Source organism: Parasteatoda tepidariorum, chromosome 1 (genome assembly GCF_982258835.1).
Source record: "Parasteatoda tepidariorum strain Cologne lab strain chromosome 1, Ptep-v5.0, whole genome shotgun sequence".
NCBI lineage: Eukaryota > Metazoa > Arthropoda > Arachnida > Araneae > Theridiidae > Parasteatoda > Parasteatoda tepidariorum.
In genome coordinates, this window is record NC_141755.1 from 40,879,194 (window position 1) to 40,899,284 (window position 20,091).

Here is a 20,091-nt window from a genome sequence, read left to right on the forward strand (position 1 = left end):
GGAAGATTTAGAAGAAAAAGAGTATTTTTTTAAATTTAAGATTCAGATAAAGATTTTAAATTTATATCGTTTCTTTTATCGATACAAGAAAAATGAAAGTAAATGCTAGCAGAAAACAGAAATGTCATGTTTCGGTGTAGAAAAATTTAAGTAGTTTATTGACCCTTCGAATAATTTTTGGATAAAATTATCTTTTAAATTTACAGCAAAATGTGAGGATTGAAGATTTTAGTTCTAAGGTTTTTAAAAAGTAGGAACTGTTAATTATCCTTAATAATTCTTATTATGTGCGGAGTGCATTTTTGTTATTAACTGAACATATGTTTATTGTTATGGTTGATATATCAATGATTGAAAGTAACAATTAATCTTGAAGTAATATAAAATGATTAAATAAGGCTGACAAATACCTCATTAAATTTCCTAATTACGTACTTATGCAAAATTTTTATTTTCATCAAATGTTTAGTATTGTATTGTTGAAGTTTTTCGATTTTTTAGTGTGCACTTATTCTTTTATTTTATTAAATGTATTTTAAGAGATAATTCAAAAGATTTAATGTCTGGAATAATGTTGGAATTCTTTACCAAAACAGAAAGAAAATAGTGAAATACTAAAGAAACTATAATATTTAAAGTAATTTTTATATATTAGTTTTGTTGAAAACACTGTAAAAACGGCACAAGGATTTGTATACTTTGTCTAATGCTTTATAATTTCTAACAAAAAAATAATTGTCTGAACTAATGCGTGTGTCAGCTGTATTATACAAGATTTAGTGTTCTGCTAAAAAACAACCTAAACAAAGTATATCATATAACTTTTAGTGAGTATATATGAAGTATATAGGAACTTCTACATTACATGTACAAAGTTACATGTAATAACTTTTTGAAACGTTCAAGAATTTTACAAAGTATATACATATAACTTTTTGACTTTCTAAAATTATAAAAATAATGAAACATATTAAAACACTTGTAATTTTAATTCAACTATTGTGTAAAATTGAATAGGAAAATATTTTGAAGTATTTTTAATATATATTATTGCACATAGTCGGTTGAAAGCTATTATTCGATCAATTCAAAAATTTAATTTATCATCACAATTTGTTTTAAGTACAACTATGTCTTAGTGCACTATTTTTTTTTTTTTTTTTGTAGTTCAAAGTTATTTTTGTTCTATTAAATCTCTCTTGTTTTACATATTTAGACTTCAAAAATGTATATATAATTTTGATTAATGAAGAAAGATAATTATTTTAAGCATAATTAATGGAGAAATAAAAATAACTCAGAGCTTTTTTTGATAACGAAATAGTAAACTGACTTTTGGAACTTTTAGTCAGCTCTATCATCATAATATGAAAAACATAAGATATTTTTAGTTTAGCTCAAAATGAAAATACTTCAATTAGATTTTTATTACCTATCTAACTCTTTGTTTTCTTTCACAAAACACCTTTTGTAAAGTGTAATCCATTTTCTTGAAGTTATAAATTTTAAATTTATAAAGGGAATTTGATTATCTATGTAAAATGTGAATTGGTTGTAAAAAGTTTGATTTCGTACAATTATTTATATTTCAGATTTTACAAACTAAACTTTTACTTTAGGTGAGACAATGAGTACATTTAACTCATTGCTAAGAAAGGCTTCAAGTCTGCTAAAGATAGGTGGATTAGATGCTTCTCCACAGAAATCAAACTTGGCTGGAGAAGTTACATTTTGTAAAAATAATGTTTGTGTTCATCCTCCATCAATGTTGAGGACAGAAGTCGTTCACCACCCTGGTTATTTAACCATACGAGAGCAAAATGATGAGGTATGCTGACTTGAAATAATTGTCTTATAATTAGTGGATTAAGTTTTATAGTAGTAATTATTTTAAATGCATGTGTCATATTATTTCAATTTTTTCTTCTTAATTATTCAAAGGAGACAGCTCTTACATTTATCCATAATTATTAAATTTTTATAATCAAGATTATGGTCTTACAGATGAGTTATATAATTGCTATTTTTGAAAATTTTCGTTATAATTTGTTTACAATAAGGTTTTCCTCTCTAAACTATCATGAGCTACGAAATATTGTTTGCAGCTAATTTACAATGTTTTTCTACTTCTTAAACAATGATTATAAAACAAAAATCATTTGATCAAAACAAGAAATAAAAAGAAAGGGATAAAACTTAATCTTCTCTTCTAATAAGAAAAGCAAAAGAACATATTTTCAAATCTGATGAGCTAAAAGCAAAATTTCTAGTGGTTCAAATGCAGAACAACGAAAAGGTAATAAAGGCTAGTTCTGATACAACTAAAAAGTAGAACATGATACTAAGTAACCAATTTAATTTTATAATGAAGAATAAAATTTCAATATTGTGTATTTTAAAATTTAGTTCCTCTATGTAAAATTTTTTTAAAAAATTTAATAGTTAATTCATGCATAATTTTATTAATATTATTTGTCTTTATAGAACAAGTAGTATTATACGTCTTAAAATTGCGCTAATTTGAATTTTGTAAAAGCTAACTGTATATATTCCCTAATTGTTGTACTTCTGATTACTGATAACTAGTTTGGAAAGTTGGCACTGCTGATTATTAAACAAATAAATAAGTTGTTTTATTTCCTAAACATGTTTTGGGTACTTTTTTCACATTTTAGATTTAATAATTAAATTTTTTTTCATCAGAAATCTATTTTTATTTAGTTTCTTAAAAATGTTTACAAATATACCACCTGTCTTAAAATGTAAATTGAATATTTTTTCCCAACTATTTTTTTATTCTATTTTTTAAATTCCACTTTTTTATTACTGACATTCTATTTTTGAATTTTGCTTTTTTTATGTTGATTAATTTTAAATTTTTAATATTTCAAATTTAAAACGCTATATCATAGCTTACTATGTATTGAATATCATAGTGTTTTTTATTCCCTTTTTAAATTAGTTTTCAAATAAAACCTACTTGCTGAATTTTTTATTAAAAACATTGTCTTTTAAATGTTAAATTTTAAAATATTTTAGTAGTATCGGATAAAAGTAAGAAAAGAAAACACACTTGAATGTTATATAATATTTCCTTTGATTTTTTTTTTTAATATGATATTGATTTCAGATACTTGGCTCAACATTAATATTGACTTGGATACCTAATGCTACTCTGAAAAAGAATCCACGCAGCTTGGAAAACAAGACTCCCGAAAGCTCTCCTTGTCGTAGTTCATTTAGTAGTAAATGCCCTAGTCCTACTCCCAGTGGGAGGTCACCTTTTCATTTATCTTTGTCAAGTAATTATTCTTTGAATGCCATGAGTGAAAAGTCAAAGGGTGATTCAACTGATTTACCTTGCTTGCCATTTTCAGGGTAAGTTTTTGAGAATATTTACTTTAATTTGTTTGTGTTGTATTAGATAGAAATTTTCTTAACAGAATATTTTAATCAAAACATAGATTGGAAATAATTTATCTTTTTTTGATGAATATTTATGTTCATTCATGCATAAGAATTATCAAAAATTGTTTTTTAATATTTATTCTAGCTGAACATTTAAAAAATGTCATAATAGTATCAATGTTAGCCAAAATTAATTTTTTAGAGAGTTATTTCACCCCTTTATAAATTTTCAAGAAGTTAAATTTAAAATAGAAGAATAAACTTTATTTTATATAAAACAGGAATTTTATTGGTAAATTACTGCCATTTTATAATGAAGATTATATTATAGCTGACATATAAACATTACTAACATATTAACTGTGCTCAAGAATTATTGTCTGAATATTCAACCAAAGAATATTATTTTACATTATTTTCAATTTATGTATTTTTTGGTTCAATTTAATTAAGTTTTCTTTTTTTTTATTATTGTTAAATTCCTAATTAAATACATCAAATTTTACTCTTTACTTTTTTTTTTGAAAATTTTATGTTTGGAATTCATGTTACCACTAGATTAAATTATGAACATTTGTTTGAGTAGGATAATGTTATGTTTTGGATGGGAATTGGAACATGCAAGAAAGATGTAAGTACTGATTTCTGGTAAAAATATAAACAATTTTATTCAAATTTTTTTCTTTTTTTTAAATAATGGCAGGCACTGAACTTTCGTTCTTCGCCTTAGAAGACGCCGTAAGTGTTGCTCATTTATCGTTACCCAGTGGGCACCTGTGAACCAAAGTCACGGAGGCGAGCAACATTACCCACGCCACACTGCCACAAATACCCATTCATAGGGTGTGCCACATTCATACATTCACACATCAGAAGACAACACAGAGAGAGAGAAACATCCATGCCCAGAACGAGATTCGAACTCGCAGTCATTGGCTTCGCAGTCAGGCACGCTAACCACTCGGCCACCTGGCCGGCATTTTATTCAAATTTACACGGAGTATTTAAATTATTTTGTTTAAACTTTGTATTTTGTTACTTAAAATTACATAATTTAAAATGGTGTAAAAATAGTTAGAAATTTTCATTTACTTTTGTATATTTTTCTTTTGCAGGGTTGATAATTCAGATAGAAGAAGTATAAGCTCAACCATATCTGATATGGGAAGTCCACGCGAAGATTTTGGAAGCTTGGAGAGTTTTTCTAACAGTGATCATACAGAAGAAATGACTGCTTCTACCAGTTCCCAAATAATGTCTGGTGACATTACAGAGTTGGATAGCTATGAACCACCATCATATGAATCTAAAGCTGATCAAGAACCTGAGAAGTCAAAAGTTTCTTCCAGTAATAATGGTGACCATCAAAGTCAGACTGATTCTGGAATAGGACCAGAAGAAGTTATTGCAGCTCTTGAGAAAATGATATGTGGCCTTAATGATATTGATAGCTCTAAACAAGGTACATTTTGCTTGATTTTTTTTCACTCTAGTTGAACTTTTTTGTTTACTTATGGAGAAGCATATATAGATAAGCCCCAGTGGTAAAATTTGTAATGAAAGACTTCTGGGTTACTACTTCCAATATATTTTCATGCTTTAGCTTAAAATTAAACCATATTGTTATATTGTTTACAATTGACTTGTGTTATTTCCCATTCTGTAAGTAAGATCTTAGTGGATACGTAAAAAAATGAAGATATGGCTTTAAACATAGCAACTCTTATACTTCTTTTATGTGCTGATATTAATTTCTTTAGATCAGTTTGTGGTTCACAATCTTTTAAAATTTATAGATTACTGAAATATCTTATGAATAGTAAAATTACATATAAATTTATATTCAAGTCTTAAATAAAACTTTCTAAAATATCAAGCTGGTTCACATGTTGTTTCATCAACATAACATAAGAAAAAGGATATATTTGAAGTTTTCAAAATTGCTTTCCGGATTTAAAATTATGTTGTTATTTACACTCAGTTTCTCATCCACTAAATTCATCCCATGTTTAAGAAGAAATAGTTCATGCTCAAACTTTGAAGAAAAGGTTAAATGTTGTTTATTGGATACATTGCTTGGTTTACTAATTGTTACATGGTTGTGTATTGTTATTTTTGCTTTATTTTTTAAAATAATAACACTACATTTTTTTAAAGTTTCAAAGTTAAGTTAATATTGTTACTGAGACAAATATAGTTATTTTCTGTGGGACATCTAATTAAAATTTTATTTATTTCAAATTTAATTATGCTTTTTATTTTTTTCAGAATTAGGAAATGAAATCAATGATACTCTTGAAAATGTCGTACAAGTAGAAGAAGCTGAAATATCTGCAAGCAATGATCAAATTCTTGAAAATACTGAAGTAACTCCTTTAGCACAAGAAAACCTTCACTACCCTAAAGAAAATAGGGCAGATATGCAACTTATTCTATCTGATAATTTAAACGAAGGTAATATTACTCTTTTTGTATATTTTTTCATTGTGAACGTAAGAATTTTTCATTTCTTTTTTAAAAAAAAAATAATTCTTTTTCCTCTTGTGACCAGCTGATTTTAATGATTGTTGATTCCTTGGAAATAACATTAATCTTCTGATTAATTTATCTAATGAGATTTAAATTTAACTTTTTCCTTTTTTAAGTTCCCTGTTAATTTAAATAATATGTATACTAAAGTGTTATTTTTTTATCATTATAGTCATTTGTGAAGATTATATAATTGAATCTTACCTATCTGTTCTAATTTTTAAAAGTACATTTTAATTATCTAATTTTAAACATCATTTGGGATAGAACTTGGTTACTTTTCCACTCAACAAACCTGTTTTTCTTCATGTTTTTAAAAGAGAAACTTATGCTTGGTGGAGGAATTTTCGTAATTTTTTTTTTAACTTAACAGTTAAAAGGTTAAGATTTAAAAAGTTCCCAGAAGAGCTGCTGTAAGTTATAAAATAAAATATCTATATTGACTTTCACTTTCAAGCATAGTTTTTATTTGAACTTTTCTTCTTGGTACATCATATTCTATTTGAGCTTTGTATAATAAATTTATGTTCAATTGAACAATTGAAGTACTTTTATTTTTAAGAATTCTAGGAACAAGAGTAATTTGACAGGGTTTGTACAGTACTAAAAAAATTAAAAAATTGGTTGCATGGTGGCAATACTGCATTCAAAAAGCTACACATTTCTTTCAGCTTTCACTAGAAAATTAACGATACAAAACCTGAGATGTTGCAACTAGATAATTATTTCAAAAAATAAAGCGTATTGTGTATTCAAATTTATTGAAATGCTTCATTTTTTTATTTTTGATACCTTTTTTTAAAATTTATTAAGACCGCACTAACCTTGTTTAAAGAAAGCATTAAATTTTTAGAAATTCAGTTCCTGTTTTTTAAGAATTTTCAATTTTTTATGAGTCTTATATTTTTCTGTAAAATTTTTATTACGTCATCTATTAATGACATCTGGAATGAAAGCTTTAAGGGATTCCAATTTATTAAATAATAACTGCCATATCTTTCTTTTGGAACTAGTCTTATCTAATAAAGAATTGCACTAAACAATTAATAAATTCATTAGTATTGTTTAAATTAAAATTTATTTTATAGATCAAAAAAGTGAAATAATTGTTTTATTCCAATTTTAAAAGTTTTAAGTACTTATTAAATTTCATAAAAAAATTTAATTTTTCCTTTCTGAATTATATGTTTGGAATTTTTTTCTGTTCGATTGTCAGATTTGTGGTTTTTTTCCTACTGTAAATTAAAATGCTATAACAAAATGATAAATTTATAAGCATTGATGTTCCTAGTGAAATGAGAATATATTTCTTTCCTTTTTTACATCCCTAACTTTAGGTATGAAAGAGAGTTCACATCCTCAAACTGCACCTGGAATAAATATTAGCTCATACAGTCCTACAGGTTCTAGAAGTAGTTCTACAACTCCTACCACATCAAACAGAGACCCAGAGAGTTTTCCTTCCACCCCTGGTGACACACCACCACCTTCTCCTACAAATAAAATGTCAAAGCTTTTATTTGTAGAGGGAACAGCTGAATCATTAGCTCATGCTCACAATCTAAGTTTTCCAGATGATTCTCCTTCTGCAAGTGCCAAAATATCCAGGAGGGAAAGCAGCTGCAATGTTTTCTCTGTAGATCTAAGTAAGCCCTGATTTTGACTGTTAAGATGAGTTAGGAATAAAAATAGCCTAGTTATGAAAATAATTAGATGTTTATATTTTCTTAAAAAAACTTTAATATTAATTTACAAGTTGTTTTTCTAACACACTATAAATTTATGAGGAATAATTTAAATGAATCTAGTTAATTAAGTTATCGTTTTAAAATGTTTTCTTGGGATTTTTTTCTTAATTTTTTAAATGCATAAACATAGATTTTTAGCATATTTAACACAAAGAAGGAAATTTTTTAAAATATTTTAATTTTAAAAAATTAAATTATTTAATTTCAGATTAATATATTTTTTGTTTTGCTAGAATGAACTAGACAAAGAGTAACATATTGTGCACTAATTATTGTGGATAATGAAAATCTTACAATATATTAAAGAACTAAAAAATTTTATAAATTTTTTTTAATTAAGGAGCAAGCATGCCTTAAAGGGGCTTGTATTTGTTTTGAATTCAGATAAAACTGGGGCAAATATTTATATTTTGGTTGTAAATTCAGTTAACAGATAACTCCACTTTATCACAAAATGAGAAAGTGACTAATTGTCCATTAAAGGTGGTTTTTCATTCCATAGAATGCCTAAGTAATGCATTCAATGTCTAGTAAAAGGGATAGCCTGGTCGGTAGGATGCTGGGCTCATGTCCGAGAATTCGTGGGTTCGAACCCCCTCAGCTAAAGACTCCCCAAAAAGTAAATGGAGACTGATGCACGTTAAATCTGTCGAGTTGCAAAATCCTCCATGTTCCCATAACAGATCAATACCTCTGAGGGTACTGGATTGGAGATCGATCGTTCTCTGATTCAGGTCAAAATTACGATCTGTGGATGAATGAATGGATGTATGAATGGGTCTGCCCTATAAATGGGTGTGGCAAAAGTCGAATTCTTAGCCATAGATGGGGCCTCTAGAAAACAAGAACAATCACACTCCTCTGCCTAAACAGGCATTGGTCAATAACAGTAAAAGTATATACGAGGGCTGTTTTTTTAAGTAATCACGTTTATTTTTTGATTCTACATACATTTCTCTTTTTTTCTGAATAGTTGCCTAGTTTGCTTTAACACTTATCATACCTTACAACTAGATTTAGAATACCCTCTTTATATAAACTTACCACCTGCTCTTAGGAGATCATGACCATTTTCATATCTTTGTCATCATTGTACTGGTTGCTTCCAGAATGATGTTTGAAACATCAAAAAAGAGGAAAATCACTTAGCGCAAGATCTGGGCAGTATTGAGGGTTGGGGCAAAATTTCCCAACTGAAAGTAGTCTAATAAAGCTCTTGACTGAGCTGTGGAGAGAGTCATTGTCCTGGAGTAGCAACATTTCCTGTCAGCATGCCAATAGGAGGCTTCGTAAACTTCAGAAATCTGCCGGTGAATGTATGCAGCTGACAGGTTTTTTGCCGACTAAAAATGCATCACTTATTCATACCTCATATGGGGTGGCCGATTTGTTAAACTCGAACATTTTAGAGACGCACAGCTGATCTGCTGGTTACCTACACAGATGTAACCGAGCACAGTTGTTTCCAAGGAATGTCAAGACACGATGCAAGCACTCATTGCGACCCACACTTCACCTATTAGTGAACACAACAATATTGCCCTTATTTAAAAAAAAGCCCTTGTAAATAACTCTTATCCTATTTTGCCTAAAAATACCAGTCATTTCATAAATCACAACTAGCATACATATATTTATTTCAAAAGCATGTTAATGTATTTTTATATTTAAAAAACTGAATTATAGTTATGATTTATATTCTTTTTTTAATTTCTCATGTTAATATTTCTCATCCTAATGAGCTATAACTGTACTGTTGCATTATTGCTTTCTTTACATTAGTATTATTTCTTTCTATAACTTATATTTTGTTTCTTTTATTAGGTCAAATGCGTTCATTAAGACTATTTTACAGCAATAAAGAATGCACATGTGGTCAACTAGTCATAGCTAGTAGAGAAAGCCAGTACAAAATACTGCATTTTCATCATGGTGGCCTTGAAAAATTAGCCAAAGTTTTTGAAGAGTATAACTTTCTTTCTAAATCTAACAACAAAGTAATTATATATAAAAAAGATTTTTTTGTTATATTATCAGTTGAATGATATTTAAATTACTACATTGGTTAGAAATGTTAAAAGAATAAATAATATTGGGTGTAAGTTAATCTTTTATTATTGTTTTGTTCCTTTTTAACACCTAATTTGTTTTCAAAATAATATTGATTCTTTTTAATGGCTCATGCAAGACATATTTTCTATTATTTTACTGTTGTAAAAGTTTATTTCAATGAGATTTAACAGCCTTTTAGCTCAATGACTAAGTCATTGACTCAATATCTCAATGATCATTTCAAGACTGTTTTGATGTTAATGCTATTCTCCCCTTGAAGATCATTTTGTTTATTTTCCTTTTAGCTTTAAATTTAGAATTTTAAAATATTCTGTTGGAAATGTTGGGCATTTTATGTTCTACTAAAATTTATGACTTATACTAGAGTCATACTTATATATTGATTTCAGGACTGATTAATTCCCTTTTTAGGGGAGTTTCTCTATATATGGATTCCCTTTTTAGAGAAATAGCATTTATTTTAAGGTAATAATGTAGGTCAACTGTTTACAGGATTTTGATCTGTTTTTAAAATGAAATACTTTTTTGATGTAGCATTGCAAATTTTATTTAGGCCTATCAACTAATTTTGTCATGTATTATTTGAATAATTCAAACAATCAAACGCAATTTGAAACAAACTGCAATAAAGGATCAAAGTATTGCAATCTTTGCATATTTAAAAAGTTTCTAGACCTTACATACCACTATTTTTCATATAATTTGAAAACTATCAAAAAACAATTTTTAATTAAAAATTTTGTTTATAAAGTTTTATGTTTATCAGAAATTTATATGAAGATATTTTATTTTAGTTCTAAGATTGTTCATGAATGTATAAAATCAGAAGCAAAATTAATTTAGAGTAAAATAGTTTTGCAATAGAACTGTGTTTATAACTTAAAAAAATAGTATCAATAAGATTTACAGCAATCCTTTGTAAAAATTAAAAATTTCAAATATATATTTCACTTTAATTACTTTGTATTTTGTTCTATAACTTAGTTTCTAAATGATTGATTATTATTTACTTTTCATCTACTATGGTCAACGTGGCATTTTATATTTAGATGTTAATTTTTAATTCTAAAAAAAAAAGCATTTTAAGGATAAAATTATCTCATTTATATTTTAGGGAACTGATAACTGCCCCTATCGACAATTTTCTGTTTGTCGCCCAGAGCTTTCTGCAGCTGAGTGTCATCCTGAAGAAGGTATTTATTCAATGGTAGATGAGCAAAGATGGCGAAGCTTTATGAGTGAAGATGGTAGCATAGAAGATGAATTGCAACTACGAAAAGTAACATTTTGTTTTTAGTTTAAATTTGAAATATTTAAGTTTTTGAAGATGAATTATTTTATTTGATTTCTAATCTTTTTATGCAGATTTATCCTTTATATATTTTATATCTTATAACAGTTGTGACATTTCTTTTTTTGAATTTTTTTGTAATGTTTCTCAATTTTTACTTTTAGCTTTATAATTTTTTTAACGCTTTCTTTACTATGAAGCTATTTTTGAATTATCACCAATCATGCTTATTTTTGATGCATAAATGCAGTAATAAAGTTATGTGAAAAATATGTATTTAATGTGACTATTGAAGATTATTAAAATTTACAGATTAGTAATAAAACTTATTTTTTTATTGCAAATAAAAATTTAATTTTTGGTTTGTAAAATTTAAACTCTTTTTTTTAAAAAGTTTTTTGTTTTGTTTTGCTGTTTTAAATTTTTTTAAAATTTTAACCTGAAATAAGTTATTAAAATGTATTTTCTAACACCGGTGAATGCATCAATATTTTTTCAGAAATAAAATTTTGAGACTTCTTATTTTAATTTTAAAGAAACACCTATTTTTTAAAAAAAATTGAGATTAAAATATGATTTTAAGTGCCAGTTAACTTATTCCGTATCATATTTGTTAAATTTTATCAATTATATCAAACTTTAACTATTTAAGTAACTTATAGTACCTTGTAAGCACTTATACACCTTGTGAGCTAACTCCCAGTTTGTTGTCTAACTCCCAGTTCAGTTTGCCTAAAGATGTAATAAAGATGTTTGTGCTTTAACATCTTATTTTTTAATTAATGTTACAGGTATCATTATAGCTAACAAATAATATTACACTAATTTATTTTTGCTAATTTTTTAAAATAAATTTTTGTTGTATCTGTTAATATTCATGTTATGCTCCCAAAATAATTTGCAGTAATTTTTATTAATTTGAGATGTAATACTTAATATTAAATCCGCATTACATGTGTTAAGCTTTATACAAAAATATAATATTTATTTTGTTTAGTTTTTAACTCAGCAAAAATTAGAAATGTTTTCAAAATATTTCAAAATATTCAATTTATATTTCATGCTTAACACTAATAATTTGGCTTTAAAATTCTCTCCCTTCTTTCCAATAGCTTCAGTTAATTATTTTTAAGAATAAGTTTTTAAGCTCTGTGACCAAAGTATATAAAAAATATAATGTATCTCAAAGAACAAAATCCAGTTTAGAATGTCCATAAAATGCCTAAAATTGCTGTGCAAAGTTTTAAATGATTAATTTATTGCCCAGGCATTATATTGCATGACAAACTTACATGCATTTTTTACCTAAGGCATACCTTGATAGTAACATGTAGACTAACTCTTTCATTGCTACATATGAGATAACACGCTAATGTTGTAATAATGATAATGAGCTGTGCTATACTGTATTAGTCAATATTGTCAATTGAATTAATTATTATTTTTTAAAGAAAAGTAAATAAGCTTTAAAGGAATCTGTGTTCTTTTCTTAAGTTTAGTGCTGCTGTTGAGGGTGGGATAAGGCACTCTGTTACTACTATAAAATTGTTAGATTTAATGTTATTTTTCTTTCTTACTCTATTTGGCTTCTGTGTATACATTTATTTTCGTCTTTTTGAAGGAGATATTTTTTGGTGGTCTAGACTGCAAACTCAGGAAAGAAGTGTGGCCATTTTTATTGCATTATTATAACTTTAGTTCCACGTTTGATGAAAGAGAACAAATTAGAAACGATAAATACATTGAATATCAGAACATTAGGAGAAAGAGGTAGGCAACTTTTCAATAATTCTAAACACTTTTAAATTAAACTTATTAGTGGTATTTGAAATATCTTTGTATATATCTGTTATATGCATCTTACATCTTTGTATACATTTAGAATATCTTTTTATTTGCAGGAAATTTAGTACTTCAAGAAGTATTATTTCAAAACTTTTATAAATATAATTATATTTCATTCTTCTTTAATATATATTATTTCATATTTATAAAATAATATTGAGGTTGGCTTTAAAGTGCATTTTTTTTAAACTGTTGATAATATAAATTTGAATAAAGTACAATACATAATAAATATTATGATCAAATTATTGTGGATTATAGGGAAGTATAGCTTCCACTCTAATGCTAGAGGCTGCAAAAAAGTTTTTTTTTTCAAACCACCAAAAAAATTTCAGCTATTTTTTTCCTATGGAATTCTGCTATGGTAAGACTTTTAACTATAAATTAGACATTGTTTTCTTTTTTTATTTCCCATTGAATTTATGAAATTAATTTTAATTATTTAGTTGGCTGCTTTATTTTACTTCTAAAGAACGCTTGGATGCTTTTTCTGGATATTAAATGCTAATGAAGACAGTACATTTTTTTCTTATTGCTTAAAGTAAATTCCAAAGCAGTTTAAATATTTTAATTTTAATAAAATTATTCTTGTTCTTAAATTTATTTGTATACCCTTAATATACATTTTTAGAATCTGTATCAAAAATGGGATCAAGAAAGCTTACACAATGGGGTCTCAAATTAATATTTAAGTTAAGAAAAACAAAAATATTATTGAAATCTGATAAATTGCAGGATGTAATAAAGATCAAGGTTTAATTTGAGCTTTACACTTGATGGTGTTTCTAATAATCTTTCCAAACTCTTCTCAGTTTTCTATCACAATCAAACCTGTCCTTTTCTTTATTACACCTGAATCCTGTACTATGATTTGATAGATTTTAATAGTATTTTTGTTTTACCTCACTTAAATATTAATTTTCCCCTAATATGTATACTTTTTTTCATTTCTATTATGAATTCTGAAAAAAGTTATTAAGGGCTGTCTTTATTGAACACTTTTTACATATACACTTGACATGCTCCTCTTTTGAACTAATAGAAGGATAAGCAAATTTTGTGGCTTTTAATTACTACATTCATATTTTTCGATATAAAGTTTTTTTCTTCTTATAGAAATATATATAAAGTTTTCTTCTTCTTATATGTATTATATAACAAGAATAAATTAAATCAAAATAGACAGTTGTGAATAAAATAATAATGAAGATACTAAAATAGAAAGTCTTTGTTCTTAATGACTGCAGCATCTATTTATTGATAAATCTGATAGAAAGCTCTATTGTGGCTAAATTGCTTCTTTACATGTTAATTTACTCTCATATAATCTTTTAACATTCAAACTTTATTCAAGCTTCAATTTTTAACACACTTTTTATTGAAATATTTCGTATTTAGTCATATTTTTCCATTGGATTAGATAACAAAAAGTAGTGTGTTGAGCCCAAAGTAGCTGAGTTCTTCTTTGAACTGAATTTCAAGTGCATTTATCCTCACATGGACTTATATTTTGGAAATTATTTTTCCCTAATAATTTTCTTTATAAAATAACATGAGAAAATTAGATTTATTTCACATGTCAAAATACAGCTCTTTGTGTTGTAATCACTAGAGAGTTGAAGGTTTTATTTTTTGAACTAAGTGAAAATACATTGAAGTTCATACTGAACAAGTGAGTAACAATAAATGCACTAATTATGTTAAAAATATTTGTATTAAATATGTACTTCACTAAGTTATGCTCTGGGTCTAAGTCTGTGAAAAGCATTATTTATAATTTTTTTTTTTTGGTTCTGTGTTGCAATCAAGTTCTGTGTACTTTCAAAATTGATAGCAATTATAGATAAATGTATCATAAAGAAGAAAAAAAAAACATAGCATTTTGACAATTGAAATTGAAAAAGGTTGAAAAGAAAAATAAACATGGTATATATTAATTTTGATTGTCATTATTCATTTATTCCCTACTGTACAACAATTATTGAGGATTTAAAAAGAAAATTTAAAATGTAATTGAATGATCACTTACTTTTGTTTAATTTCATGGTGTTTGTTTTACATATAGATTTTTAGAAATTTTAAAACCAGTGTATAAACTATTTGTTATGTAGCGCTTAAATGATAACGTAATTTAAAATTGTATGTAAAATTAAGTTGTGAAGGGATTGCCATTTTTGTCTGAAAGCTCTCTTAAATATTTTATAGTTTTATTTACAAAAATGTGAGTAAAATATTTTAGCTTATTCTAAATGTTTTCCAACAATAATACAAATTGTAGATATGACTAATTGTTTTGATTTGTGATCGTGAAAATGGAATGTATGCATTTTTAATGATTTGCTTATGAATATTTTATTCACGCAGAGATCAAATGAGTCCTACTGAGCTTGATACATTTTGGAGAAATATTCAGTGTACTGTTGAGAAAGATGCTATTAGAACTGACAGGAATCATCCATTTTTCGCTGGAGAGGATAATCCAAACATAGAGACTATGAAGTAAATTTTTTATTCATATTTTTTGCATTTATAATCAGTAATTTTGTTAGATTAAAAAAAAAATGGATTGCTAGCAATTTCCTAAACACAATGTTTTTTTAAACTGTTTTGTTTTTTTCTTTAGTTGATTTGATGTCTATTAGTATTCAATGAATGTATAAAATTTTTTTGTTTATTTTATAGTATTGAGTTTAATTTGTTTTGTAATCTAAACTAGATTATTATAATTCCTAAAAAAGTTATTTATTTTTTATCAATCTATTCTAACTCACAATTCAGAAATTTTAATTCAAACTAGGACAAGCAAAGAAAATTTGCTTTGCGTTTCATATTAATCATAATGTTTTTGTAATTAATAATCAAATTGTTATAATAACTATCTTTAGTGGTCTCAAATTAAATTAAAAAATTTTTTAATTCCGCAATTTGTGGAAGATTTGTAAAAATAAAATTTACGCTAAATTGCTCAAAACATATGTGCACCAAAAGCTTGATTTTATGAAATGGAAATCATGATTCTATTAAAGGATGGTTTTGACTTGTTTTGCTATTGTAGTGATTCTGTTCTTGCATGTTTGATTTTAAAAAGTAGCTGATTTTATAATCCAGTTATTTATTAGTTATGGTCAATGTATTGGATGCTACTACTAATGTTGCCTTATTATTTTTCTGTTTTAGAAACATTTTGTTGAACTATGGTTTTTATAATCCAAAAATTGGATATACCCAAGGGATGTCTGATTTACTTGCACCCATCCTGGCAGCTGTTCAAGATGAATCTGAGGCTTTTTGGTGTTTTGTTGGGCTCATGCAACGAACCATTTTTGTAACTTGTCCCAAAGATTTCGACATGGATATTAATTTGGTAAGTGATGCATTTGGCACTTGCTATGGTCAGCCTTCTGTGGGCCTAGCAATAAGTCCACTATAAACAATCAATATATCCAAAATCTATGAAAAATATTTTTTAGCGTATTGCAGTAGAACTGTTGAAAATGTGATTGTAATAATATGCAATTTGTTTATGAGTTATTAACTTACTAAGTATGAAGAGTCTTTCTTTATTGCAAATATTTTCCTATAACAAACATTTTAATCAAAACGTTTTATAACATTCAAAATATTATCCATATAAAGAAGTGATTGTCTCATTAAAATGAATTTTTTAGACATTTATCTTCTCAATTTATGCTATTTTTGGAATTTTTTATATGTTTATCTTTTTTTCATTTCTGCTGTTTTTGAAAAAGTTGCATTAGAAAGTTTAAATTTCTGTGCAATCGGTTTGCCCTCACATGAGCATGTTTTTGGAACTGCATGCTTTTTTTTAATACTCATATTAAACATTTCTTTATAATGTGTATTACTTAATTTTTAATTGAAAATCATAATTTTATACTTTCTAAGTAGCCATATGGACTAAAAATGTATGCAACATTTATTTAAATACCTATAAAAATAAAATTTGAAAAAATTCATTCAATGAATTTTTAGCTGTTTACTATAAGCATATGAAACAACATTAGTTAAAAAACAGTTCAGACAAAATGTTCACAACAACCGAGTGTTCATGATATCTGGCAGGGCTTCCATGGGTCAGGGAGAACAGGGAAAACATGGAATTGTCCGGGAATTTTATTTTATCTCCAAAAATCAGGGAATAGTCAGGGAAAGTCGAAATTTTCTTACAAAAACCTGGAAAATTTCTATATCATATCTTTAAAATAACCAGTCTTAAAATTTTTAGTAACAGTAATCAGTTATTGAGATTCAAGTTAAATAATTCTAACATTTATTACAATTATTTATTGTAAAAATTTAAAAATTTTGTCAAACTGAAAGGTTCCTATCCTTATTTAATGATATATTTTTTTACACAGAAAATTTGCTTTTTGGCATTATGAATAAAAGAAGTTTTCTGGGGAAAAATTGCATGGTATAGATAAAATATTGTCTCGATTTTCTTTGAAATTTACCTGGTTATATCTGAAAAAGTTAGGGAATTTTTTTTTTTTGAAATTGAGTGAGAATCTTGGGTGTTTATTATATATATTTAAAGTCATCTTTAACAATCACTATTTTATGCTGCTTAATTTTTATTATCTAACTTTATTTGAATTATTAATTTAATTGTTTCAGAATTATTTGGGAGAACTATTTAGAGTCATGAATAAAAAGTTTTACGATCACTTGTGTGTGGCAGATGGTTTAGATTTATTGTTTGTGCACCGATGGATACTTCTTTGCTTCAAAAGAGAATTTCCAGAACCAGAATTTATGAAGATGTGGGAATCCTGCTGGGCTCATTATCAAACAGATTATTTTCACCTTTTTATATGTAGTGCCATAATTTCTATTTATGGAGATGATGTCATTGCTCAGTCGCTTCGTGCTGATGAAATGATGGTCCATTTTAGTAGCCTGGCCATGTACATGAATGGAGATCTAGTTTTACGAAAGGTAAATCAAAACATAGGTATAATGGTACATTTATGGGTAGTTTTAATATGGAGCTTATTTTCATGATTTTGCTTCATAATTTTTTATAATGTTTTTATGTTTAGAGTTTTTTTTTAGTTTCCTATCATGAAATAACTTCATTCTGGCTCGTCACTTAATAGCTGATTATTCAACTAGATAATTATAAAATTAATAGAAATAAAATTAAAAGGAGCAAAAATGGGAATGTTTCTTTGCTTTATGAATTCATTAAAACAATGTTTGCCATATTAATGCTTGCCCTTTTCTAACAGATACTTGGATCCTTAACTAAAACAAGCCAGAAAATGGAAATAATTTGATTAGGTAGTTTGTGCATAGTTATTGTAAAATGTAGTTTGTTTCCAAAAAACTTACTTATGGGTTTTCACACTATTTCAAATCAATGTTAAAATTTTTTTTTTAAATAGGAAGAAAAATTCTTAATAACCAGTTAAAAAGAACTTGTAGGCTTCAAGTGAGATTCAAAAGTTGAGTTTTGTAACCTCAGCTATTAATTTTTTAAGTTGAAATAATTTTTTTACTGAACTTCGAGCAAAAATTAAGAAAATTGAATAATTTAATTTTTAAAAAAATTGAAACAAACAATAAGAGTATTTTTTTATTTTTGCATCAACAAGAACACATTTTCTGATAACTATTTGTTTCATAGGTAGATTTTTTAATAGATTCAATGCATAGATTTTTTTTCGTGAAGCATATTGAAATCTCCTACATCCAATAACCTGACAGACTGAAAAATACATCAAAATCCTTGCCTTTAATTAAATCAATTTTATTAACTCTTTTAATCTGTATTTTAGTGACTTAATACACATTCTATTTATATGTTTAATTTGAATTTGAAACTTGTTTTTTATGTTAAAAACGCAAATTATATTTCCCTGCTTCGCGATTAAGTTTTCTGAATCAGTAAATTTTAAAACTTTGTGTTTTAGGCTAGAGGTCTGTTGCATCAATTTCGGTTGCTACCTCGTATCCCGTGTACTTTGTCCAAACTTTGTGAACTTTGTGGTCCAGGTATGTGGGACAGTGGACATGTCCCTCTGATCGATTGTTCTGGAAACCATGGAGATCATTCTTGTCCCTATGGGGGACAAGACCCTACCATCAAAGTGATCTGAAATGAAATCAATGTTCAACAGTTATTTTATTTCCATTCACTTAGATTTGTGAAATTATCCACAAATCACTATATTTCCTTTATCAATAAGTGTTTTAAACCTTGTCTTTCCAATGTTTTGTCTGATGTCAAATGTGCCTGTGTCTTTATAGAATTTATCTATAACAGTTTAACCAATTTTTAGAATTTTTTTTTCGATTTAACAAAAATGTTTTTTCTTTAAGGTATTTCAAACCAATGAAAACCCATTTTGTTTTAAGATAAATTGTCTTTAATAGCTTCTTATTTTTAATTAGTTATTTAATTATTAATTTATTCTCCTCGTTTTACTAGTCAGTTTAATATAAAACAAAGTAGTGTGTGCATTTATTTTTAGTACAAAATAGTCCTTATTGTAGATTCTATTCTATGATACAATTTAATAACTTCGTACAATTTTTGAAATGATTACAAAATATGTAGTTGTGTTATGTACTGTGCTTTACATGTAGTACATATTTACATTATTCCGAGCTCAACATTAGTCTAATATTCCTACTTTGTAATAATCTTAAGAACCACTGTTAAAAAAATATTTATTAGAAAACTACAATGGATTAAATACAAAATAAATAAAAAATAAAGTTTTTTTTATTTATTTTGCTATTTGGCTCATATATATATATATATATATATATATATATATATATATATATATATATATATATATATATATATATATATATATATATATATAGATATAGATACAAATAAATAAATATTTAAACGTGAAACATTCTTGTACGACACAATATTTCTACTAAAATGGTATTGCTCATGTAGCCAAACTTGTTCTTCCTAATTAGATCTTGTTGTTCTAATTTTATAATTTTTATAAAATCTGTGCATGTTTCGAGTTTTGATATAAAATGTAATTTTTCATTAGCTGAAAGAGCTGTATTGTCTTAATAGTTATTATTCTGTAGTTTTGTTTAATATTGTGAAATAGTGACTACTCTAATTTTACAAACGAGGCAGAAAAATTTTCCTGTGATAGAAAGATATATACATTTGCTTGTTTGAAATTAAGATAATTT

The 20,091-nt window shown here is 26.4% G+C and overlaps 1 protein-coding gene across 1 annotated transcript; it reads left to right on the top strand.

The window, feature by feature from the left end:
- The first annotated feature begins 80 nt into the window (after positions 1-80).
- Positions 81-19,638, top strand: TBC1D16 (TBC1 domain family member 16). The gene is made up of 13 exons (XM_016072429.4): positions 81-250; positions 1,620-1,828; positions 3,131-3,378; positions 4,524-4,870; positions 5,677-5,862; positions 7,275-7,583; positions 9,510-9,682; positions 10,873-11,037; positions 12,671-12,819; positions 15,259-15,393; positions 16,072-16,258; positions 17,533-17,853; positions 18,831-19,638. Exons 2-13 carry the CDS (start codon positions 1,628-1,630, stop codon positions 19,014-19,016), a joined length of 2,607 nt encoding a protein of 868 aa, XP_015927915.3. The 5' UTR covers positions 81-250; positions 1,620-1,627; the 3' UTR covers positions 19,017-19,638.
- The last annotated feature ends 453 nt before the right edge of the window (positions 19,639-20,091 follow it).